This window comes from Cyprinus carpio, chromosome A12 (assembly GCF_018340385.1).
Source record: "Cyprinus carpio isolate SPL01 chromosome A12, ASM1834038v1, whole genome shotgun sequence".
Taxonomy (NCBI): domain Eukaryota; kingdom Metazoa; phylum Chordata; class Actinopteri; order Cypriniformes; family Cyprinidae; genus Cyprinus; species Cyprinus carpio.
Window position 1 is genome coordinate 16,481,361 of NC_056583.1, and position 27,347 is coordinate 16,508,707.

At 36.7% G+C, this 27,347-nt stretch overlaps 1 protein-coding gene across 2 annotated transcripts; it reads left to right on the forward strand.

Moving 5' to 3' along the window:
* The first annotated feature begins 999 nt into the window (after window positions 1–999).
* Window positions 1,000–27,347, forward strand: LOC109099659 (coiled-coil domain-containing protein 186-like). 2 transcript variants are annotated; one of them, XM_042767835.1, is made up of 16 exons: window positions 1,000–1,151; window positions 4,235–5,103; window positions 6,287–6,413; window positions 7,696–7,824; window positions 8,363–8,575; window positions 8,693–8,812; window positions 9,967–10,071; window positions 10,339–10,437; window positions 11,018–11,104; window positions 11,195–11,337; window positions 13,147–13,402; window positions 14,113–14,302; window positions 18,093–18,173; window positions 19,117–19,336; window positions 23,445–23,664; window positions 25,405–27,347. In XM_042767835.1, the coding sequence occupies exons 2-16, from the start codon at window positions 4,256–4,258 to the stop codon at window positions 25,486–25,488; spliced, it is 2,922 nt and encodes a 973-aa protein (XP_042623769.1). In that variant the 5' UTR covers window positions 1,000–1,151; window positions 4,235–4,255; the 3' UTR covers window positions 25,489–27,347. The 2 variants fall into 2 exon arrangements, with proteins under 2 accessions (XP_042623769.1, XP_042623770.1); XM_042767836.1 differs by having other exon boundaries at window positions 1,004–1,151; window positions 4,241–5,103.

Here is a 27,347-nt window from a genome sequence, read left to right on the forward strand (position 1 = left end):
ATTTCTTGAAGAATAAACATGCAGAGGTTCTGACAAGATTTACATAGTGATTTTCAATCATTAATGCCATTTGGTTGGTCATATGGTTTAGATTATTTCTCTCATTTCTCTCAATAATCTTTCAAATAAATCAATAAATAATCTTTATTTATTTATTTATTTATTTTAAGGAGTGCAAGTATAAAAAAAGGAAAAATGACTAGTTTGTGTTGGACCTCTTGGAGGTGACAACTGTATGTGCTGTATGTAAGAATGAGGAGGCTCTTGCTGGAGGATTCGATAGAGACTGAGGTGAGAAGAATGAATAGAGACTACCAGTGTTCATAACTGTTGTAATGATCAACTTATTCTTGAATTACTTTGACAGGGTGCTTGGAGTGAGTAAAGTCCCTGATATTCCTCCTTTCTGTACCTGTAATGTACAGTAATTAATGTAATGTTTGTTTATTACTGCACATCAGTTCATATTTAAAGTCTGCATCCACATATTGGCTAGTTAACAACTCATAATAATTCATAATATTGTCTATGGCTGCAATTTAGCTTGATTATCAATCTGACTTTTTTTTTCAATTAATAAGATTTTAGAAATGCAGATTTTATGTCCTATATTTTTATAGAATATATATAATTACATTCAACATCTTGCTCCATTTTGTCCTCCAAATACTGGCTTTAAAACAAATCTAGTCAATGTATCTACAGTATAACTATATATTCATCGACAAAACAGAATTACAGTAAGCCTAGAAGAGGCAACAGCCTCCATACACACAACGTCCGGGTAGTTGATGTAATGACCGTTTAGTTTGTTAGATGATACATATATTTTCGCCAATAGGCTACATTTCTCACCAATATTTTAACACGTCTTAGGGTCAAATAAATCGTAATTACTTTTACTTTACACAAAAAAATAAATACAAATAAATTGTATAAGTGGCTTGAGCCGATTTGGCTCCCCCTGTCGGCGGAATTTGACCCTGCGTGCTGCGTAACTGGCCGCTGCCCGTCTCGGAGTCGCTATCAGTGCGTTCAGGGGCCATATTGTTGATGTGTCACCTCGGGAGGAGAGCACTCACACGGATTTGACTCTCACTATTTATCACTGCAGCTGGTGTATGGCATTTTAAATGGATTTAACATAACCGGTAAGTCACATATTTAAACTAAAATATCCAGATCGCAATTACAAAAGCCAATGTTTATTTAATTAGCCTGAAAGCTAAGTCAGTGGATGAACTCAGTGGCAGCTGGCTTATACACAATCATTGTCAGTGTTATATACTTACAATTTATAGAATTATTAAATGCACTCTTATACATCATGACACCAATTTAATTCCTTATTAGAATCGATTATGGCTGTTTAAACTCATCTGATAAGCTTGTGCATGTTATCAAGGGCTAACTTAGATCTCCAGCACTCAGCTATTTTTGTGTGTATTTTTGTATTCTTGAGCATTTCAGTAATTGACCGTTCTGTATTGACCGTGTCTCTTTCATTTTTGAGTGGAAAAAGCAGATGGTTTCTCGTGAACTCGTAAAATGTGATATACTTGGACAGGTTAGCCAATATGCTAAAGCTAACTGCAGCTGTGTGGGAACAGCAGTATCTGTCACATAACTCGTCGCCTCAAAATGAATAATAAAATGATCGTTACAGCTCTTTTTTGCTGTTATCCCTCTTTTAGTGCTGTTTACAGGTAAAATAACGTGTGTGGTGCGACAGAAGGTGACAGTGGTGGTGGGCTGAGCACTGTCCATCCTCCCCATAGAGAATTACAGAAGAAATACACTAACATTATGTGTGAGACGAAAGATAACGAAACTGACAGATCAAATACAGATAAGAAAGAGGGGAAAAGGAAGTTAACCTGGCCAGGAAATTGCTTCACTCATGAAGACTCATGTGGTGTTTTCAAAAAAAAAATCTGCCTAAATGTGTTGAGGTTTATCATCCATTTAACAGCTTTTTGAAGTATTTCAGAAGTGTCAGTGAGTGAGAAATACTTCGCAGTTCGGTACTAGTTGACAGTGGAGAATGTCTAGAAAGTACGTAAAACTGAAAAAAAAAAAAAAAATTATTAATAATCTTAAAGACGTCGCATACACACATATATACATATAATTTTATTTATATGTATTGTACTAACATTTATTGGTGTATAAATAGAATCGCATGTAAACACAAAGAGATATGCTGTGTTTCCCACCTGTAAAAACATTCCCACGCTTTAAAGAGGCTTAAAGGGATTAGAAATAAAAATTAGAGAAAATTACAAAAAAAATTTTTTTTTCTTAAAGAAAAAGAGAAAAGAACCTGGAACACAAGGATTAAAAATTATCCTTATGTGGGCTCAAGGTGCTCAGGTCAAGGTCCATTCTTGCACACTGGTTAACTCTCACTGTAAGCTCCTAAAATAGGCCAATATTGTAACACTCATCCTGATAGTATTCATAACACATTCTTGATTATCCTGCTGGAGGGCTTCTGCCCCAGTTTCATTCATTCAGTGTGAATCACACTGTGTCTTTTTCCTCAGTGCCAAACAGCATTCCCTTTTGTGTGCTCCAGTATCATCCATAGACATTTAGCTGGGGATGCAGTTATCCATTATATGACGTATTAGGCAAGTAGGGTGTGAAAGGGGTAGGGCCACCTTAGTGGCATCACAAAACTGCCTCCAGGTGGAAGGAGAGCCGTGTTCCTATTTTACGAGGGAGTAAATGTGTGGGCTTGTACAGGTATAGTAAATTATTACTTGCTCTAATAATGGCAGTGACCCAAACATGTGTGTGACTGATTCCACAAACATTGTACACAACATCCTTATTTCCTGGTGCTAGAAGGAAATCTGATAATGTAAATATCATATGAATGTTTTGCTTTATTTGACCTGGTGATCCTTTGAAAGAGATTTTTTTTTATGGTGGTTTTTTGTTGTTGATCATAAAAGTCACGTTTTTGGTGTTCCATTGGTGATGGAATGGTGATAGCAAGAGGAGATTCTTACCTGTGATTAAAATTACACTTAAAGGTCTTTCAAATACACACAGAAAAAAAAAAAAAAGTTAAAGTTAGGAAATTTTAATATTAAGTACCCCTATTATGCCATTTGGAATATTGGCTTTAATGCAGTGTGTAATGCAGCTGTATGTGAATGTAAATGATCTGCAAAGTTGTAAAGCCAAAAGTCCATGATAAATAAAGTTTTTGTCTCCCAGAGGAAAGAATCGACTCTGAACAGCCTAAACGAGTTATCATTAATTCCAATCCCACTTCATGTGTAACACATTTGCATAATGGCCACCTATTTTCTACATTGGCTGGCCACAAACAAGCTGACCCACTTTGAACACTGTAGCTTGTTTGTGTGGTTAACCTCATGTCGAAAAGACACTGTGTCCTACGAATGAATTTGTTTTATTTTCACTTCCAAAAGATGAGGCTGCAAAGAATCAGTGGTTAAAATTCAATTTTTCCACTGTACCACAGCAGTACAACCCCAGTCTTTGTTCCCGTCATTTTACTGACGACTACTTCTCTAATATCATGGAGTTTAATGCAGGATTCACAAAACTTGCTCTTGAAAGATGGCTCAGTACCTAGTTTATTTGGACCAGCTGGCTCCACTGAATCACAACCTGTAAGTATGATAAATAATAGATGTGTAAATTTTCTATCAAGTGATCAAAATACGGAAATATGGCAATGGGTACGAGGTACGCGGTAGACCAATCACAACAGACTGGGCCATCTGACCAATAAGAGCAGAGTAGGCTCATTGTAAGAAAGGGTTTAGAGAGAATGAAGTTCGAGAATTGCTGGAAAGTGCATATTTTGAGAACCTTGCATGAATGTAAACCTTTTGTAGGAGACTCCAAAAACAAAATGATGAACCTTAAAAATGGCATAATAGGGGCACTTTAACATAATTTTACACCAGTGTCTCCCACAGAATTCAGTTTTTTTTTTTTTTTTTTTTTTTTTTTTTTTTGCAGCCCTCTGCCCATTTTAGCAACACAATTAATTCAATTTTTTACTAAATAGTAATAAATAATTTAATTTATTATATAAAATATTTTCTGGATTTTCTTTAGCTAGGCCTATCATTATATGTATAACCAGTCAGTAATCATGCTGAATTAAAAAGTGAGTCAGATGGTAGGAAGCTGCATTGTTTTGAGTTTTACGTGCATGTGACTGAATTTTGTGTTTTGTGTTTTCCAGTGCCAGTAGCTGAAGGAGGTCATGGAGCCGTCGGATTGTCACAGTGAACTGACCCCTGCCTCTCACCCATCCCAAAGTTCAGAGGTCAGCATGGTTTTGGGAGGGTCAAACGATGTCCTCAGCAGTGGGGGTGAATCTGATTTAAAACAACAGGAAGAAGACACTGAGCTGGACAGTCTTGAGCTGGATGGTACTCTTTCAGATAGTGTGGACAGAGAAGGTCAGAGACCAGACATGCACATGGAGGTCCAGCGAGATGAAGGACTTGGAGAACATGCCCAGGGTGATGGGAACACTAGCTGTGACAGTGGAACAGCCTCCATTGATGATGCCAGGTCTCCACCAGCTGTTGACGACAGTGCTGTACAATCACTTCCTGCTGTTCTCGATGGAGAACTCGAATGTCCTGGTCTTGATGAACCAGCAGAGCAGGTTCCAGAATCAGAAGGTGGGACTCACAATGCAGTTGAGGAAACTTCTCCGTCTGTTCTGAATAGGACAAGTGATATTTCATCCACACATGCATTCAGTGGGCCAACAGACCTTAACAGAACTCCTTTGACTCCTACACCGGCTCCTCAGGGTGAGGAACTGCCAGATGTTGTTTCAGTACCCCAAAACTCGCAATCCAACTCCAGCATGAACCCGTATGACACGGACTGCAGCAGGAAACTGTTGTCTGAGATCCAGCGCTCTCTGTCTCAGGAGTCTCTGTTGGATGAGCTAGAGGATGAGCTGTTGAACAGTCAGTCAGATGGCATGCGCAAGGGAAGTCCTCCCAATGGGCTTCAGAAGGACCAGAACTCCATGGTTCTATTTGAGAAGTGTATACAACACAAGTACTCCCAACAGGAGAAAGCCATCAAGAGGTAGGCTGTTGATTTAATAGCTGGCTTCAATCAGCTCATGAGAGGTTATAGTCCATTGTTGTTTGATTTATAGCAGCAGGCGATGGTAAATCATTAGTTTAATTTGACATTCTTACCTGCATGAAAATCACACTTCACTGTCTTTCATTGCCAGTGTGTGGCAATATTCACACATTCACTCCCCATAAATGTCAGCTAATCAAGGGAAATGAGTTCATGAATTATCAGGATTATATAGGTTTCTATAAAATAGATAATTTTTTTAAATATTATAATAGAATTGTTTTGTCATCCATATTTTTTCGTAAAACATTTACTTTTTAAAAAAAAAAATAGTAGAAATAATAATAGTTAATCTATAAAAAATATATATATATTTGGGATTTTGTTAAATTTAACTAGGCCTATTATTATATAAATAATTAATTACCCAGTAATTATACTTAATTTAATTGAGTCAGATGTTAATTTGCATACACACAGTTTTGGGAGTAGTGAATGATTTGTTAGGATGATTCAAAACAATTCTGTAGCCTGTGAGTCTTTTCATTGAAAGAACTGGCAAAGATTTATGAATCAAACTATGATGTTTGTGCTTTGTGTTTGTTTCTGCATCCAGCCACCGAAGACCATGCACTAGAATGACATTGGCTTTGTCTAGTTTCATGGTTCATAGCCTGTTTAACTCATTGCATTTAATTCAGACTGCGATTTCACAACTCTGGTAAAATATGATTTCTTTTGCTATGGTGCTAATGCTACTAATTATTTTATGCTGAGATCAACCTTCGCCTGCCTGCTCTAAAACCCCCTCGTGTTCTGGATTTATTAATTTTTGCAAGGGCATCTGGCTGGCTTACATAATGGAACCGGTCCACAGCTCTGCTGTGCTTGGCCTGCTGTTGATATTGTCTGATGGGTGATGCTCACGGACACCTGTTCCCTCTGCTAATATCACATGCTCTTTTCTACATTGACACACATTGGTGCCTTATACTTTACTGAAAACAATTAGTTGTTGTCCTTGATGTGGTTTAGATCACCAGTTTTATCCAAGTATTCTTCTCATTGACAAGCAAAAAACAGATGGACACAACAGAAGCAGTGTTATTTCACAGTACAACAGCTCCAGCGTACTACAATGAGCTAACATTGGTAGTGACAGCTGCTAACTGTTTTTCAGATTACTTGATGAGAATAAGAAACATCAGGAGCTGATTCTGGGCATCTGCTCTGAGAAAGACAACATGAGGGATGAGCTGAAGAAGAGGATGGAGACAGAGAAACAACATCTTTGCACCATTAAGAAAGTAATGGCAGGCATAAATTGTTTTGTGTGTGTGTGTGTGTCTTCATTTGTTTTATTTTTTTGATAACCTGGCTATCTATTTGTCCAACCACTGGAATACAAGGACGTTGTAAACGTCGTAAAGATTAAAGTTTAGCTTGAAACAAGCTTTAATTTTCATATATTTTTGTCCAAAGGTTATGTATATATGCTACTGAAAGTTTGAAGTCAGATTAAATTGGAGTAGCCTAAAATCTTTTTAGTGTTCATGAAAGAAGACTCTTTTGCTCACCAAGGCTGCATTTATTTAATCAAAAATACATTAAAACAGTAATATTGTGAAAATATTTTTACTATTTAAATCAAGTGTTTCTATTTGAATATATTTTAAAATGTCATTTATTTGTGTGATGGCAAAGCTGAATTTTCAGCGGCCATTACTTCCTTCTTATATGTCACATGATCACTCTAATGTTCTGATTTGGTGCGCAAGAAACATTTCTTATTATTATAAATGTTAAAACCGTTGTGCTGCTTAATATTTTTGTGATACATGTCTTTCAAGATTCTTTGGTGAATAGAAAGTCATTAAAATAGAAATCTTTGTTTTGATCAATTGTATATGTGATGTGCATACATCATTTTTAGTTTATCCAGATTTTAGGAGTGTTCAGCTCAATGGCATTATTTGTTATTTAAATGCATTTTCAGTATGTGGATGGCCATCCCTGACTGTGCCTTGTTGCACTGATTAGAGAACACTTGTTTGCTGAAGAGCTTTCATCCCAAACTGGAAAAGCGGGTTTGTTTGAGAGTGACTCCAGGCTACAGGTTGAGAAGCCGTAATTAATTGTTGCAGTAATGATGACGTGAAACTAATGTGTGCATTTTGTTGTCATGGTTCCTCCTCATAGTCAGAACAGGCATCTCAGGCCACACAGACAAATCCTTCATCTGAATGAAACCTTGTCTGTCTGTTTACTTTCATTCAATAGTAACTCTGTGAAGAAGACTGCACACTTCCTACACATGGTTGCCAGAAAGGGAACTGTTTATTTTTTGAAACCTGAATGGAGCCTTTGTCACTTATTTAAATTTTAGTTTGAATCGATTTTCATAAGCTGTCCAGAACTTGACATTTAAATGAAGACGCAGGTCATATTGAACTCGCTGGGTGTGTAAACACTGATCTGTTTTGGATTAGCTACTGTCTGTCAGAGCTGGCTCTTTTGTCGTCATTATGAATATGTTTATGGTTACCACAGTCACTGCCTATTAACTCTTTCCCTCTCTTGTTTTACCAGTTTGAAAGCCGGGTGGAGGAACTTATGAAGGAACTAAAAGACTCCAGAGAAAAACTGGTTCACCAGGATCAGGCCGCTAAGAATGGCATCCAGCAGTTGCAGAGGGAGATGGCCTATCGACTTGAACAGGTGAGAGGTCATCACCATAGAGACACTCTAAACAAAGCCTTTCGTGCATGAGAGTGCTGGCTAAATTACTTCTTAACCAGTCTGTGCTCTTTGTGCAGTAGCATCTATAAAATGAAATCATGTCAGTCCTGCAGTCCTGTTTGCACAAAGTGAAAGAGGGTCACGAGGATATCAAGTGCTGGTTTTCCATTTGTCTTTTTGTCCTTTTTTATTCAACAGAACTGTGGGTAAATGGTAGTCCAGAATTCAGATATTAAGTCCAGAATTCAGATATTAAGGATTAGCATCATAAAAAATTGTGCAAAACTGGAAAGAGAGTTGTGTTTGGTTTGGCAGGACTTGTTCAAACAGCCCCTCACTCGCATGTGAACTCCTCAGTCAAGTGCGAGGGCCTCTCTTTTGCTCTTTCACTGTCACTGGACACATCAAATATACCCAAGTTTTCATAGAATGGTGTATATTCGGGCTGGTAACTGGATGGTTATAGGTTCTGATCTCACATGATCCATAAATAATGTTTGTTCATGTGTTTTTACAGGCTAATAAGAAATGTGAGGAGGCACGGCAGGAGAAGGAGACAATGGTGATGAAGTACGTTCGAGGCGAAAAGGAAGCTTTGGACCTACGGAGGGAAAAGGAACAGCTGGAGAAGAAACTACGGGAGGCCACATCCGAAGTAGACAAACAGGCCCGGCGGGGAAACACACTGGCACAAGAGAAAGGACGTCTGCAGCAACTCTATGACGCCAAGGTCATACATGAAAATACAGTTTACCTTGAGCTTCGATGATATGGTGTGTGAATCTACAGTATGCACTGATTGTGTCTAGGTTCTTAGGGGTGCTTGTCTTTGATTACTTTTCTGTAGGAGAATGAAGTGACAAGACTTTCCCGTGAACTGGAGAAAGTCAAGGAAGAAATCAATTCTCATGTCATCAAAGTAAAGTGGGCACAGAACAAGCTGAAGAGCGAAACGGATGCTCACAAGGTAAACCAGAGGACACTGTGAATAAAGACGTAAAGGCTGTTTAAACTAAGCATGAATCATAACGATAACTAAAACTATAAAATTTTAATAGTAATTCTGATTCTAATGAGAATACTGAATAAATCACAGCAATAATACTAACAACACAGAGGAATGATATGTTGGAATCACTTTTAGAATGATTTATCCATGTGAAGAACATTGAAAAACAATGAAAGCCAATCACAATACACCAAATTGTAAAAAGCCTGTGCATTTAAGGCATATAAACAGCACTTATAATAAAAAGAATGTTATAATTCGTTAGTAGAAGTATAACTTTATAGTTATGTTTATAGTAGTTGTCATGTTGTGAACAGGTCTTTAGAAATACACTCACTCTTTTATGATAGGGCATGTTATTATAGCAGCCATGATCTAGCCAAAGGCCAAACTCCAGTTTTGATGAAGAGGAAAGTTAATTTTCACTGTAGTTTATCCGGCTTGTTAAGGGCACAACAACATTTTCCCCTCCAAAATTTTCACATAAGATTATTTAAAGATAGATCCAGTTTTATTGTGAAGTCACTCCAATTGAAGGGATTAGTTTAACTACTTAAATATGTCATCTATAGTGTAAAAAAAAAAAAATATATATATATATATATATATATATATATATATATATATATATATATATATATATATATATATATCGTTATTTAAGTTTTGATGGTTATAAGACTTAAATTTTACATTTAAATTTAAAATTGTCTTTTTCGACCAATTGCATCCAGTTTGGTTTAGGCAAAAATTTTAATTTTGGTGCATGACTATATTATGTATATTTTAGTGTTATTTAAAGAATGTATTACTATTTTGAGTTAGGATTTATTTTATAAGTTAAATTTTCATTTTAATTTTAGTATAAATAATTTTGTTATGTGTCTTTATCATTGTTTTTCTTATAGTTATATACAGCTTTAATTTATTTTTATTGCAGTTTTAGTCATTTTTGTACTTCAACTAAAGAATATTTATAAGTAATATAATATTTAGATTTTATTTTATTTGAGTATGTAACAGTTACTGAAAATAATTTTTAATAGTTTTAGTTAACAATAACAACGCTGTATTACTGATGTCACTTAATTGAGATGTCTCTTTAATAACAGGAAACAAAAGACAAACTAAGAGAAACAACTGGCAAGCTGACTCAAGCAAAGGAGGAGACTGAACAGATTCGCAAAAACTGCCAGGACATGATCCGCACATATCAAGTACTGTTTACTTATAATGACATGAAACCATTAATGCCCACTAGATGGCACCATATACAAACATATGCCCTGCATGAAAAATGCAAAACATGAGTTGGAAATACATTTAAAGTAGTTATTAAAAAAGTTTGCTTTAGTCCTCTGCAAATTGACACAATTGATACAAAAATTGAGTTGCTTATCTTCATTTGTGGGGTATAGCTTATTTGCAGTTTCTGTTGCTTGTTGTTAACTTAAGTGTTTATGTGCTCTCTCTGTCTCCTGCAGGAGTCTGAGGAGATTAAGTCAAATGAATTGGATGCAAAGCTGCGAGAGACCAGAGGAGAGCTGGAGAAGCAAAAACAAGAGCAGACAGACCAGCTAGAGGTGCTTAATTTACACTCAGATTCTCTTGAGTCAAACTCATTTTAAGAGCATAAACGGAAGACAATTAAGAAAAAACCCTATCCAGATTGTTTGAATGATATCAGTATATTTTTGTCATAATATAAAGCCCTAATGACAACAATGTCTACATTGATATTAAAGTAATGTGCTTCAGTAGAGAACAGTAAAAGTTACCTTTTGGGGGTCAGGTGTTTGTTCATATTATACCTCATATGTCTTTGGTTTGCTTCTTTTAGCGGTTCTGCCACTGCGCCTCTGAGATAAACTGTTTGGCCCGTATGGCACTTTGCCACCTGCTTTTAAATGTATTTAGGAGTAAATGAGTCTCCATTAACCAAGCGTCATTAGTACCTGAGGCCGACAATGAGAGTGTGTACTCCCTTATCAATGAGTCGCCCCTGTGCAAGAAATAGTGCTATTAGCATTTGCATTCTCATTTGCATTATTAACATAGTGTTGCCTAGCAGGCATCCTCTGCTGATTTTGAATACAATAATGAATAATGGCGATGCAGTTTGTGAAAGGATGGGTTTTCATGGTCATTTTGTTTGATTGGCAGATGCACAAAGCTAAGATTAAAGAGTTGGAGGATTTAAAGAGGACTTTTAAAGAAGGCATGGATGAGCTGACTACCCTGCGGACCAAGGTGGAAACTCATTTCTAAAGATAACACTGTGAAATGACTCTGTGTAAGAGTACATTGTTCTGATGCTTTGGCACTCACTCTGGCCCTCAGGTTAAGTGTCTAGAGGACGAACGGCCCCGCTGGGAAGACGAACTCTGCAAATACAGAGAGATCATTAACAGACAGAAGGCTGAGATCCAGAAACAGAGGGACAAACTCACCGCCATCACTACACTAGAGGAGCAGCACCAGAGGTCTGAACACTTGTGCCTGCAGCAACCTACCACTGGCCATGTCTATTATTAGTTCAGCTACCAGCTCATAGAGTCTACGCTATACACTGCAGCCATTCTGATCTTTAGGACTAGTTTTTCAGGTCATGAAATAAGAATTCATTTGTTGAGACTCAAGTTGTAACCATACCACTACCAGTGAATTTTTTTAAAATTTCTATTGACCATAATCCTTTTAACTATATTCAAAGTGAAGTATTAATGCCAATAATATTAGCGAATTGAGCCTAACTGTAAAGTGTTACCATTAATTAACATCGAACATATCATGACGTATATAATGAACAATTTCTAAAGAATTTATTATTCTAGGTATACATGTTCTAAAAATATTATAAATATTGATAAATAAACTCTGCTAAATATACTTTAGGTAATTGTTCATTCATGTTTGTCCATATAAATAGAAAGAATTGTATAATAAATAACAAATAATTTGTTATATACAGACACACACCCACACATATATTTATATTGAAGTTATCTTTAAGATTAATAGATGTTGTAAATAATTATTTAAAATGTTATTATTAATTGTTCACTGTTGATAATATTAAAATAATAGTATAAAGCCTTTAAAGACATAAAGTAAACATTAAGTAATAAAATGAAGTTCAAAGGAAAAAACTATATGACATCAATTAGACTAGTGTTGTTATTGTTAACGAAAATGAACATTATTAAATTGTTAATTGTTGTTAATTGAAATCAAGCTAAAATAAAATAAATATTAGGTAAAACTACTAACTGAACTAAAGCTAAATGAAATAAATTGTTATGGTAAGTACTAAAATCACTAAAATAAAATTATTTAAACTGCAATAAAATAAATAAAAAATAGACATCTATATAAAAAAAAACAATAAAGATGACAAAAAAAGTATAAAAAAAAAATGCTAATTCAATACACTATAACACTGGATTTTACTCCCATTGCTCAGCCTTATTTTTGTTTATGTGGATATAAATATGCAGTTTTCTCTACTCTATACTAATTCTGATAACACTACAGACTTTATTCTCATTAGCATGTTTGAATGGCATCTGCATCCCACTTTCAGATCCTTAGACCTATACATTTTTCCATGCTTCTGTTGAGCATGGAGCATCTGTACATCAGCCTGACCTTGAGTGATCTCCCAGTGGTTGGTGGACCCTGCTGATGCAGGAACTGCAGGTGGATGTGGATCCACTATAGTATAATCACACAGGCCCCTGCGGCACCAACAGAATAATTCATACCTCCGTGGCCGCCTCACAGGGGCTGCTCTGATTTCACTTCTGGTGGCCACATAAATGTGTCATTCAGCTGTATTAGCTCATTCTTATTTTGAGGGTATTTAAAAACTCTCTACTGCAGATGAGTTATGTGTATTCCCAAGAATGACACACCTTGTCTTTAGTGTATTGATTTAGAGCAGTGGTCTCAAACTCAATTCCTGGAGGGTCACAGCTCTGGAGAGTTTAGCTCCAACTCACACCTGCTTGGAAGTTTCTAGTAATCCTGAAGACCTTGATTAGCTGGATCGGGTGTGTTTTGATGAGGGTTGGAGCTAAACTGTGCAGAGCTGTGGTCCTTCAGGAATTGAGTTTGAGACCACTGATTTAGAGCCTTCAGTCTGACACTTTTATGGTCTATGTAGTCATTTGGTCAGGTGGGAATACTGGTACACCATTATGATGAAACTAGACAAGGGTGGAAATCACTTAAATAGCACAGCCTGTACACGTGTTGGTCCTCGTGTCTGATGTGTATGTGTCTTTTTTTAGGGATGATCAGGAGATTGCATCCTTGCGGGAGGAGGTAGAGAATCTGAACTCTCAGATCACTGACTTGCAGAGGGACATTGAAGGAAGCAGGACAAGAGAGGGGGAGCTACTGGGCTTTACTGAGAAATTGACCAGTAAAAATGCTCAGCTGCAGTCTGAGAGCAACAGCTTACAAGCCCAGCTGGACAGATTGAACAACACCTCTAGAGAGCTGCACAGCAAACTAGAGGAGACCGAGAGAACCCTCTCTGAGACGGTAAGACGTTTGCTTGTGTTAAACCGCTCTATCAGTGTTAGGGAGGTTTCTTGGAAACTGTACCATGCCAAGTAACAAGCTACTTGCAATTAAAAGCAGTTGGCTACAGAATAAAATAAAAATATAAAAAATCTACATTTATTTAAGCCATTTACAAGGTCAGTATCTTAATTATATTATTATCAGATAATTTATTAAAACTGACCGCAATATTTATTTGGCATACAAACATTTATCTTAATTAGGGGAGAGCATGAAGCTTAAACACAAATGTAGACTAAATGCAATTAATAATAATAAAAAAATTGTATCTGAAGTGAAAATATTTAACAGCAATATTTAATTACATTTATTTACTGCAGAAAAGGCCATAAAATGCCACTTAGGACTGAAATTAAACTATAATGATCTCATTTATTACAATGAACCCTTGCAATGAAACAAATCAAATGACTTATCACTAGCTACAGTGCTACCTGCTGGAATAAATAGCTTCTTTGTTTGCTACTGGAAAACTGATACTATTATCGAAATAGCTTAGATATTGTCACATTACTGAAAACATTGATAGCATCGCTACTTTTGGTTGGTTACATCCTAATAGTGTGCACTAGTTTGATATCAGACAATTCGCTAAGTGTATTGACCGACCAGTTTAATTACAGAATAGACACACAAATCATTTTGAAGCATTGTGTGTATGTTTTCAGACTGACAGATTGAAGAAAGAGGAAAAACAAAGGCAGGAGGAAGTTCTGGTGTTGCAGACAGAGAGAACAACACTTCAGACCGATACATCACAACTAAAGACACGTGTGGAGGAATTACGAGACGAACTGGTCACTCAGAAGAGAAAACAGGCAGCCAACATCAAAGACCTCACCAAGCAGCTCACACAGGGTTAGTGCTTTTCACAAGCAGCTTCAAATACTATTTATTGATTTACATTTATTTCTATGGATTGATTTTTTTATTGTTCTTTATTGCTGATACGTTATGTATAGATTTTATTTATTGTTTGTTTTATTTTTATATTTAGGCAGTGGCGTAGCAAGTCAGCCCTGGGCCCATATGCAAAAGAAATCTGTATGCCCCCCAAACGTTATGGGCTTCAACTCTGTTAACTTAACTTGGGCCCTATTGTTGATTTTTCTGAAGTAAATAACGTTACATGAATCGTGACTATTCAAAAGCTGTTTTACGAATAGGCTAAATGCTTGGAAATGATATTTAAAGTTTTCAGGTTCATTCATTATTTGTAGTAGGGCTGGGCGATATATCGCATGTGATTGTCACGCGCATTTCATCAGTAAAGCCGGTTCCCTGATTACGGCTAAATCGCCATCACCTGCTTTCAAATGGAGCGGCATTTAATATACAGAGCTGTAGATCACTGACAAGCTACACAATATCGCATTCATTATTGCAGATGAATCGCCTTCGATAATGAACGCGATATTGCGTAGCTTTTCAGTGAACTACGGCTCTGTCTAAAAAATGCTGCTCCATTTGAAAGTAGGTGATGGCGATTTAGCTGTAATCAGGTAACCGGCTTTACTGACGAAATGCACATGACAATCACATGCGATATATCGCCCATCCCTAATTTTTAGCATGCAAGCCACCCAATAATCGCAGTTTTATGCTTTGTTACTACAAAGTCTCAGCCTTCTGTCAATTTTATGATAAAATACAAACAATAAATGTGTTTTCACGCTCTTTAATCTGTAGTGAGATAATTCGCCTCAGTTTAAGCGGCATATAAATCAATGATATTTTCTTTTAATATTTGCAGCACAGAATAAACATGAATATTTAAATGCATGCATGAAAAAAAATCAGAACAAACGAATGTCTCGTGAAATCAATCAGAGTTTTAAAAAAAAAACGTCAATAAGTTTGCATTTTATTGCTGTTTTTTATGTTAAATGTGAAGAATGATGGATGCCACAGACTTTTAGGTACCGTATAGGTAGAATTTTCACATTAACTTCTCGCAATATAACATGATTTTATTATCGTAATTTTGACTTTATTCTTAAAATATTATGACGTTAATCTTATTTAGTTATTTTTCAACGTGGCACTAAAACACTGCTGTAGGCTATTTGTAGCTACTGAATGCAAACAATTTTGGCACAGCGGCCCAAAAAACAAACAAAAAATAAAAAATAGTGAGGGGATATTTTAATTATTTGTTAATAAACTATTGTTTTCTGAGTCAGTGTCGCAAAGATAAATTTGACAAACCTGACTCGCCTTCTCCTCATTGGATGTGCCTTTAGAGAGAAATGCATCTTTACGGATTACATAATGAATGATTTTGTTTTCGATTTTAATTATTTTGTTTTAAAATAGTAATCTAAAGCATTATATAGATATATTTATCATGTCGGTAAGGCAAGTATTCGCTGAGTTTCAGTTTATCATTGTGAGGCGCCCGAATGAGGTATACTCTTACCTTTATGAGAAAAATGACGGCATATTTTTATCGTGCTGGTGCCTCCCATGTCCTGCAAAGAGTGATTCAGCTTCCACTCTCTGCACAAACAATTGGATATACGTCTAACAGCGCACATTTATCTAGGTTAATTTTTTTTTATTAATACTGTGAAATGCACAAAGTGTCTACAGATTTAGATTTTAGGCAAGTTGTTGTGTTGATTTGAGAAAGCTAAATTAATCAAACATGCTCAACTCACTGTCTGCTGCTGGCTGCTTGGTGGTTCCTTTAAAAAAAAAAAAAAAAACTGTATTTAACAAACATAAAATGTTCCAAACATATTTCTAAATTAACTTAATAATGAAACAAACAGAAATATTACCACCTTGCCATTAAAAAACAAAACTTAATTATTTTAATGGCTGTAACCGCAGCTGTGTAATGGGGAAGAGAGAGAGAGAAAAAAGACATGAGCTCCAGTCAGACTCGGGCTGAGAATTCTGATAAGCTGTCAGACAAGGGAAATTGCAGGGCAGTTCATTTCCTCATTTCAATTAAAAGTTCCCCTCAGCTCGGCGGGCCCCCAATCTGCCCGGGCCCATATGCACTTGCATACCCAGATGCTACGCCACTGTATTGAGGCCAGAAATAGTGAGAAACTATCTCAGATGCAACCACATGTTTTTGCAAAGCAAGCTTTTCATGGTCAAGAATGATGGTAAGCATCAAACTGGCTTTGAACCCAGATTTTACACTAGCCACCAAAATTAACAAAGTTGTTTACTGAAAAAATAAATAAACAAAAAATAGATTTTTTTCCTTTTAAGTGGCTAATACATAAACAGTGCTGCTTGACAGTTTGTGAAACCTTTAGAATTGTCTATATTTATGCATGGTATAAAAAGTATATATTTTCATCTCATTTGTTTGATTGGGTTCTCTTTGTCGACTTTCAGGACTTGCATGAAAATCTAATTATGTTTTGGGTCATATTTAAGCAGAAATATAGAAAATTCAAAGGGTTCACAAACTTTCAAGCAGCACTGTGTGTATATATGTGTGTGTATATATATGTATATATATATATATATATATGTGTGTGTGTGTGTGTGTGTATATGTATATATTTATATACATATATACATATATACGACAAAGCAGTTTAATGTAGTCTCCGTCTGTTGCATAGTTTGTTCATGTTTTCAGAGGATGAGAGCATGTCACACAACAGGTCCATGCTGGCATCTTCCTTATTTGGCTCGCTTCTACCAAGTAACTCCAGCCAAAATACTGTTGGACGTACAACCTTTGACGTCAATATGGGAAACATTCTTCTCCCTTTTAAAAATGTATTTATTTTTCATCCCAAATAGGCACAATTGTAAGTTTAGTTTCATTTAGCATTGCTTATGTCTCATGCTGTGTTCTCTATCAGAGCAACCCCGCGACCCATTTTTGGTTTGCAATATGACCCTCCAATTAAGAACCACTGATGCGAATGATTTTAATGCAAAACAAAAGACAATAAAGTAACAAATCATAACACAATTACAAAAAATGGCTATATCGTTCCACTCTCATATTGTTTTCTCCTCTGTGTCTAGATGTCTTAACTAGAATTCGATTTGTTATTTTAATAGGCTTGCAGTGAGTTACTTCTCCACGCTCCCAGGGGACCACAGGCACTGTTAGTAATTATCAAGCCATATTGACACTCTCGGTGGAGCAGACTGACGTTCATTGCAGACAGATTGAGTTTATGTATCTGTGCCTGCCTATAGCCGCAGGAAAGGCTAGCTTAGGGCACAAGACTGGTTCATAGCGTTTTTTTTTTTTTTTTTTTTGAGAGAGAAAAGAGACAAGGAAGAAGAATGTGCACCATGAGACTCTCTTTAGTGTCAGAGGAGGCATACAGTAAGTGAAGGTATTTTTAAACAAATCTATTTTTTTCCTTCCCTTTGGGTCCCCGTGATCTTCAGTATCTTTTCAAGGTCTGCATGCTAAATGTGAACCTTAATTCTGCATAGTTGATGGATACTACAGATGTGCCTGGTGAGTGGTAATTTTCTGGTGGGTCAAAACCCCCACCAGCAGGAGCAGCACTAATATGAGGCACTGAGCGGTACAAGCACTCAGTCATTGGCCAATTACCATTACTGAGGTGTCTTGTCTCTGCAAGGAGTGTGTGTGTTTTTGTCAGTATAAGAGAAATAAAGAACTTGTTTGTTTTATTGTGCCCTTGTGTAGCTCGTAAGAAGCTGGATCAGGTGGAAAATGGAGGATGTGATCGAGAGGGCAGCAGCATGGGCAGCCGCTCCAGTTCTTCAGGTACATCTATTTAACACTTCATTAGAGATGTTGAGAGTGACACACACTTTTATCTTTTCTTAATGAGTCCTATATATAACGCATTATAAAAGAACTCATTATGCTTTATACAACAGTTGACCCTTGCTGATTTTAAGACCTCTTGCTCATGTGATTTTTCTTAATTACAATACATTTTATCCATATGCTTTTCATAAATATTTGGAAGCACAGTTATTATATGTTATAATAATTATCTATTCACATTTTTTCATTCACACTTTTTTTTACTGTTTATGATAAAAAATGCAGCTTTGGTGAGCATAAAAGACTCTGTGTGTGTGTGTGTGTGTGTGTGTGTGTGTGTGTGTGTGTGTGTGTGTGTGTGTGTGTGTGTGTGTGTGTGTGTGTGTGTGTGTGTGTGTGTGAAATATGCATGTTTGTAATGTTTCTGGGTCAGTACAGATTAAGTTACATCAGCATCATTTCACTGTCTGAATCTGACAAGCCAAAAAAACTTTTAATTAAAAGTATATTAGCACACTTACAATGGATATGTATGTTGTATCCAGTCTTTCTACATATAGAAAAGTAGTTCCACTTAATAAAGGACACTTAAGATATGTATAAAACTAAAATACTGTGAAGTTTTACTAAAAAAATAATGTAAATGCTTTAACACAAATCTAATCTTGATATTTATGCATTTAAACCCTCTGGAATGCTGACCTGGTTTACTTTCTTGTCAGTGTGTTACTGTAACCTGCAATTTTTGAGACATAAGTCAAAATTCATTTCTGTGGTGATCATTGTTACCAGTAGCGTTTGCAGCATAAATCTTAACTTGTACTGAACCCAGAATGTTCTTCTAATTTTAGTGCCAATTTTCTTTTCTTTGTTGTTTGTAATATTGCTCTTATAGTGTGACTGTAGCTGCACAATGTTTTCAATCTTTCATTTTCAGGCTCTTTAAATGCACGGGGCAGCAGTATGGATGATCGCTCTCCAGAGAATCAGTCTGGTTCATCAGTGGTAGTGGTGGACAGCTTCCCTGAGGTGGACAAAGCTGTGCTGGTGGAGCGCATCGTGCGGTTGCAGAAAGCACACGCTCGTAAGAATGAGAAGATTGAATTCATGGAGGACCACATTAAGCAGTTGGTGGAGGAGATCAGGAAAAAGACAAAGTGAGTGAGAGCGAAAAAGTGGAAGGTAAAAGACGATGGAGAAAAGCTCCTTTGCTCCCATCCCAAAGCTTAATTTGACATTTATAAATGAGCTTGAAGCTGCCTAGGTGACACTTTTATATATAAATTTTTTTTCTTATATACCCAAAGTTGTGATGAAGGATATCAAATAGAAGCCATGAGTTTAATTGAAAATTAATAATGTAGAGGGATACAGTGGCACCAGAAAGCATTTGGGCACTTATGCCTCACTGAAAAATGTATGAATGTCTAATAAAATATCAAAATGTGGCTTTTATTTTTTAATGAATATAGCACAAATTTGCAGTCACAAAAATACTGGAATAGCCAAACCCATTAAATTAAAACACAGGTTTGGCATGAAGTTTGTTTAATATTTACCACTGTTATATTCAGGCAATTTTAAGGGTTCAAACATTTCTGTTGCCACTATAGAGTAGCTCTGAGCTCATGGTTTGGAGAATTTCTCAATGTCGCCTCTCCTTTCCGTCTGGTTGCATTTGGCAGGTCATTGTCCTTCTCTTGCATCCTCTCTTTCTCTTATTTTTCTCTTTATTTTTCTCTTGTTGGACTTTTTTCCTTTATTTATTTGTCTAGAGCTTCCTGACCAAGGCTTGTATCTTGTCTGACTTTCATAACAAAAGGAAATCTGGCAGACATTCATCTTTTTCTTTCACATACACACACACACACTGAGTGTGTGACAGAGAGGTCTTGGCAGTGATATTTACGGCTGTCAGTTCTTGCGGGATTAATGCGTCACAGAGATTGCTAATGATGCCTGATATATATTCATACATGAGGAATCAGGCCGCCGATGCCCATTTCACCATAGAAAAAAAGCATCTTTTTGCTAAACAAAGTGAATATTCTTAGAGAACGAGAGCACTTTGTTTTTGTCTTTGGATGAGATAAATAATTTAATATGCCACAGAAGGCTGTGGGTTGGGTTGCCGCCACTACTCTGGACATAAATGTCTGTTTCTTTCCCGTCACATGAGTAATGATAGGCCTTGAATCAGTCTACCTGCACTAACCCACATTCATTAGTTCTAATCAAAGACACATCCCATTGAGGTCAGGCTTAATTTAGCCTCCTTAGCTGATCTTTAGCCATTACATGCATCTGAGCTCAAATTCGCTAAGCAGTGGAATGTTTCCCAGTGTTTATCAACTATTGCCATTTGAGAGAGTCTTTGACAAACGGCAAGGTTAGATCTGGTCGGTATATCATTTAAGGCTCAGTGGAAATTGATTACAGCATAAAACTGAGGTTGATTTAATAAGGTTTCCTTGATTTAACAGCGTGACTACACCTAGCTGAGGATTTCCATTTATCTCTGAAGAGATAAACCTAAGTATGCTCACTGCGCCTCTCATCAAGGGGAAATCACTGATGTTCTGGAATTGATACCAAGTGCCGTTGGATTTGCATATGATTAATTATTATTGGAATGGTGCATAAATCGTTGCTATATTTAGTGGTGATTGCTAAATTTGAACTAACCCCTAACTTAAACTTGAGCATGAACAAATCATATGGCTTGGTGTGGAGTGGTATGCTATTACTTTTTGAGATTTTTGTCCAGCGGATGATGAAATGTGTGGGAAAAAAATGATTGAATGTTCAGACTCTGAACTCCTCGGATTGACGTGGCTTCCCTGGGGACTCGAATATCATCGGAACATTGAAAATCATAGAAATATTGTCAGGTGAACGCCAACATTGTGGCAGTTTTGCACAGACAAGCACCAGTTTCAGAAACTTTAATAATGTAGTTTGAGATTGTATTATTGTATGAAATTACTGGAAAGGCTGGTAACCAATATGGGCATTTTTTGACCCATATATATCAACACTTTTGCGTCTCGATTGAAACAGGAATACGCTGTCTAGATGTATCTATTATATTAGCTTTGATTTGATATGATCTTTGATATGAGCTCTCATCTTTACTCACGCTTCAGCTGTAGTGCTGGAAACTCACAATCCTCATGAAATAAACATAAAGATTCACATTTTGTCTTTTGATTTTTTGAATGAAGACCGAAGCTTGGAATTCACATGTACAAACAGACTGTCAAATCCCAACTCTCTTTATTTCACCCTCTATCTCGTGTGTGTTTTTCTACACTCTTCTGGTGTTCCTGCTGTCTGTCTTTCAGCCTCTAGGCTGTGAGAATCAGGCCAAGCTACTGCGCTTAAGCTGAAGCTGTGATCTCTTTTATACAAATAGATCTGCAAATCAAAATCAAATGTCAGAGTGGTGTCAGAGCTGTGGCACATAGTGTAGTATCTGTTGTCCTGCCTGGGTCATGTCCCAATCCAGTTCCCCCTCTCTTTCCCTCAAGTTTACTGTCAGTTCTCCACTTTGCTATATAATAAAAGCCAATAAAAAGTCAGAATGGCAGTGGATTACTACTATATTGTGCTGGAAAAATGGGCAGGTTACAATGAATTCCAGTTAAACTATGTATGGGTGTGCATGCATGTTTAGTCAGTTAACTTTTTAATTTCTTTGTTTCGTTTGGTTAAATACTAACATTATGGAGCTGGGGTCCACTTGGACCCCATATTAGTGAGAGGTAAGTTGTTCATTTTTATATTTTCTTTATTTTATATGTTTCCATGTGTACGTTAATGTGTGGGTGTTCATCCTTTATGTAGCATCAGCACATCACAGAGATTTTGTTTTTGTGAAGCATATGCAAATTTTCCCCGTTTTCCTTCCTGTCACTCAGGATAAAAAAAAAGTTTGTTTGATAGATGCCGTAGTGTGTTCATTTCAGATTCAGACAGTGAGAGTGAATTCATATATATAGGTTTTTTTTTTTTTTTTTTTTTTTTTTTTTTTTTTTGTTCTTAGGCAGAGACCTTTAGCCTCACATCCTCTAATCTATTTGTCTCGAGCATTGGTCTAAAGAAACCATTAGAATCGAATACTGTCTTTATTTGGGCCATGCGTCACTGCAGAGAAAATAGATTTGAAATAGTGGTGGCTAAAGAGAGAGCGCTCTCCTGGAGACTGAAAGATCACTCCATCACTACATCATCCTTTATAGAAAACCACACAGGTTGTTTTTTCTTTCTTTCTCCCTTTTCTGTTCCAGCATATTAAATGGACAAAAATAGTGATGGAGATGATAATTACTTTAGATTTCCATCTGCTCACCACTTTGGTCAAATTGAAGCACTTAAAACTGAATTATGTCTTTTATAACTTAAGGCTTTTTTAAGATATCTAAAACTTTGGGTATGAAGTGTGTTCTCCTGTAGGTTTTATTTTATTTTTATTTTTTTTACATCAATTATGATTACATCAATTAGAGATTGACATTTTGATTGTGATTTGAATTGGGAATTGATAAATAATATGTATTGTTTTTTTTATTATTATGTTCATTAGAATTTTTCTTTGTGCTTATTTTTATATATACTCCTAATTCCAAATTTGGTGAAATTCTGTCATCTCTTTTTCTGTGCTCTGGTGTACTTTATTTCTCTGAGCTTTGTTTTAATTCAGATAAAGTTATATATGACATTCCAACCTTTTACACAAAGCCATACTGTGATTTCCATTATATTTGTTTAATTGAAAACCAATCTGTAATATACTGTAATAAGAATCCAGTAGATAACCACTACATACATTCACTAATTAAAACAGGCTTTTTTTTCAAGAAGTACTCCTGCAAAAGTAACAATGACATGAAAAGCTTTTTCAATGAAAAGAGTGTCACGTTAAATAAAACTTATGAGACAGGCTGGCTGAGATTTAGCTGTTCAAAGCCTTCTAATCTGTTATTTGTGAAACTCATTTATCATCTAGAGTGAAAGAGAGGGAAAGAGAGAGACACTGATGAGGTGAATATCGCTAATGGGGTCCTAAAGGCTGCTGTCTTTCCCTACTCTGTCCCTGGGTTTGTTAGTAACATCACCTTTTACCTCCTTGCTGAGGGTTATAGTGTGACAATGGCCCTTATCCTTAAGATTTCATTGACACTTAAAATTGCTGTGTGTGCATGTACATATGCTATTCAGCGCATGATGCAATTAAAACTTTCTGTTTTTAAAAATTTCCTGTAGGATTATCCAAAGTTACGTGCTTAGAGAAGAGTCTGGAGCATTTTCTTCAGAAGCCTCGGATTTTAACAAAGCCAACCTGAGCCGGAGGGGAGGTATCATGGCGTCGTTGTACACCTCCCACCCTGCCGATAGCGGCCTCACTCTCGACCTCTCACTGGAAATCAACCGCAAACTCCAGGCTGTGCTAGAAGACACCCTGCTCAAAAACATCACACTGAAGGTATAAGTCACCATCCACATCCACATCATCCACCCCATGAAATCAAAGTTTTGTGGCTTGAAGGGCATGTCTGTTAGTTTCAAAGCCATTTATATGCACGTATACATTGGGCGAAAAATTATATCTAGAATTGCGATAAAGTTTATGTTGATGATGATAAGCCCTGGACATTTTTACTCAATGTAGATTAATCTAACAGCCTATCACACACAGCAGAAATAGACAAAAAAACAGCCAGTCAGTGCTTGTCGCTAATAAGTCTGCATGTTCTGCATGTCTGTGTGAATGAGTCATGTGGTTTTGTGACGCTCAGCATCTACTGTCTCAATATATGAGGACAGTCCATGTCAACTTCATCTCCAGGGCTGCTCCTAGAATCACTTCACAAGAATTTCACCATTTTATTTGAAAAGAAACTACTGTCAAATGCACACTGAAATGAAAAGCTCTTCATGACAAACGGTCAAAATGAAGTTGGTTTAACATGAAGAAATTATGACATAAATATATTACTAAATGAAGTAAAACTAAATAAAAATTTTATTCTTAATGATAATAAAAATATTATTTTTTTTATATATATTTTTTAATTTTTGGTCATGTTGCCCAGCTCTAGTATATACCTGAAGGTGTGATCACATTAACCAAAAAGGTCCATTGTTAATAGCGTTGCGACTTACAAAGCACCAATCCCACAAAAATCACTTTGAAACCACATAGCTTTCTGTTTGTCAGCGCAGTGAATTTGCATGGTCAACATGAATATGAGCAAAATATGCACGAGTAACTGTTGTGCCATTACCCAAAACTCAAAATTGCATGGCTTTCACCTTAAAAGTTGATTTAAACAGATGCATGGCTGTACAAAACAAGAGGCGAGCCCAGTATTAAAGTTCTATAATCCAGTAATTATTTTCATTTTATAGCTAATATTAAAATAATAATATTTTAAATAATACAATAAATAATATTTTGTCTAAATAAATTTGAAATGAAACACTTTAATAAAAATAAGTCATTATGAATGCTAAGAGGGGATGCTATGAGGCATTCACATAATGTAGAGTAAAAAAATTGATATTTGGATTACTAAGCATTAGTATTATGTACAATATCCAAAAACGATCAATGCAAATAAATATTTAGTATCAGCCAGTAACTCATATGGTACAAATATTTTGTATATTCCCTAGACGAGCCCCTCAATGTCTCCCACTCAAACCTCCTGATTCAACAGGAAGTACATCAACACCTAAGAGTAAACTGAACTCGTCGAGTGATTTCACGGGGTCTCTATGTACTTTCACAGCATACTTTCAAAAGCAAATTTGGTGGTGATGGATGACTGTTCAATAACTGGGCAAATTCCCATGCTGGCAGTGACCATTTCTTGGTTATAGAGCCGCATCCAGGTCACAACAGGGACATCAACTTTCCTGTTTTGAGGGAGCACATCAGCGGGGAGATCAGAGAAATTCATAAAGTATGTTTTGAGGACAGTGCGCAAGGGGAACGCAGAGCTCCATTCAAAGCACAATGGCAGGATTACGATCTTAGCATGAGATGAGCTGGAAATCAGACCGTTTCGAAGCAAAACAGCCTGAAATTGCCTGATTATCCTAGCTTACAGGCTCACTTCTCGCAGATGTCCCTTTTTGCTTTCTGTGTATGTGAATTGAATGGCAGTGAAAATAATAGCATTAGTCCTCACAGCTATCTGATTTGTTTCTCTCGCTACAGGAGAATCTCCAAACGCTGGGTTCGGAAATCGAACGACTAATTAAACAGCAAAGGGTGCCGGACGACATAGCCGGAAGGAAGTGAAGTCAGTCGAGGGGAAGAATGTTACTATAAATAGCACACACTGTACGACTGAGCCCGTTACGAAATGATTTACTTTGTTTGGGATCAAAACAATGCTCTTTTCATCAGACAAGTTCAGTCTGTTTTATACACTGGAGGCACAGTTCAAAATAAGGACTGAACTGCGCTAAGGATACTTGTGGGACAAATGACTGGATCGCAAAGAGATTACCAAGATCCTGTGCCCACTTTTCTTCACATTGTGCCCAACGTCCAACTGTCCTCTCTTCGCCGTCCTGCCTCACCTGTGCCTTGATGGCTCAGTTCATCAGGTTCAGAGCAGAACTGCAATCCTAAATCCAAGGACCTGGTGTATGAAGTTGGTTAAATGAATGACTATTCTCATAAATGTAACCCCATTCTCTTTTAAAGAACAAAATATCCTGGACTAATGGAGACCCGTGGATTCTGCAGCTCTTTAGAGGCTTTCAGATGCTTTTTCTCTATTCATTGCACCGCAGGTTAATGGCCACTCCTCGTCGCTCTCATTTCCCCCTCATCCAAACGTGCCAATTAATGAATGTATTATGTCATGAGAAGGACCATTGCATCTAATCCTACACGCTCTGACCCAGGAGTGTGGGCAACATTCCCTGTTCGAGCTGCTGCTAGGTTACCGCTACACCCAGACAGCATTATCTTTTGCAAAGCACTTAGGCGAGAGGGGCCATGCCAAAAAACACAGCTCTTGCTCTGTCTCATTATGAAGTTTATCACATTCATTTGAATGAATAAGTACATCTCAGAAATTTTGATACATGTAGGGCTAGTCTTAAGGGAGCTTGTGGTTCGTTCTATCTGGATTAAGTTGTAATTAAATATTGTTATCCCCCCCCACCCCCTCTGCTTTTCTACCTCTGCTTATATTTTCTGTAGAAACAACCTTGTAATTATTTTTATGTTCCAGCTTTTTTTTTTTTTTTTTTTTATTAATGTTTTTCTTGTGTATGACGTTCTGATGCTGCTTTTGAAGAGCCCGTTGCGCCCCAAAGAAACGTAGAGTGTAAAATCCCTGTGAAATGAAGAAGACATTGTAAATGTTAAGGGAAAAAGTGCAATTTTAACCCCCCTCTTTGTTTATTCGACTGAGCCGTAATCGCCCCGGCCAGCGTCCCATCTGAGAATCCAGCAAAATATCCTCTGTTAGCATCCAATTCTGTGGTGATGTAACCAATGGTACACAACATTGTGCAGAGTTGAGTCCATTCCAGCCATGAATTGCGACTACCTGAGGCATCACTGGTCTGCTTCTCCTTCCGTCCCTTCTTGCAGTGGTGCATGATGAAGGATTGTCCTGTGGGATGCTGCTGATGGATTTTTTTACATTCACCTTTAAGGCTAATGAGGCAGATGTGTGATGATTGGCAGAGCTCAGCCGGTTTAACATCCAATTTAGTGCCATTTTCAGTCTTCTGGGTTTTCTCACATTTAAGCCGCTTTTGAAAGTAAAATCATGCCCATACACTGTGATAAAGGATTTATAATAACTTGAAATACTGCAATATACGCGTGTCAAGGTCATATTAGCTGTTTGAACACTGAGAGACTGTGCAGTAGCTCTCAGCACTCCCAAATCACAAACACATTGCAGACATTCCAAAAAACGCTGAATGAAGGAAATTATGCAATGCTAGCAGAAAAAAAAGCATTTACATTTAGCCCTTAATAGTGAAATTTATTACGGATAATTTCAGTGTAATTTACATACATTGTTTATTTAATGTCTCAAAATATAAGAAAGTTTTCTTTGAGTAGACTATGTATGTATGTTTGTGAATGGTGAATTGGAACTGATGAGAAAAAGAAAAAAATTGTGTTGA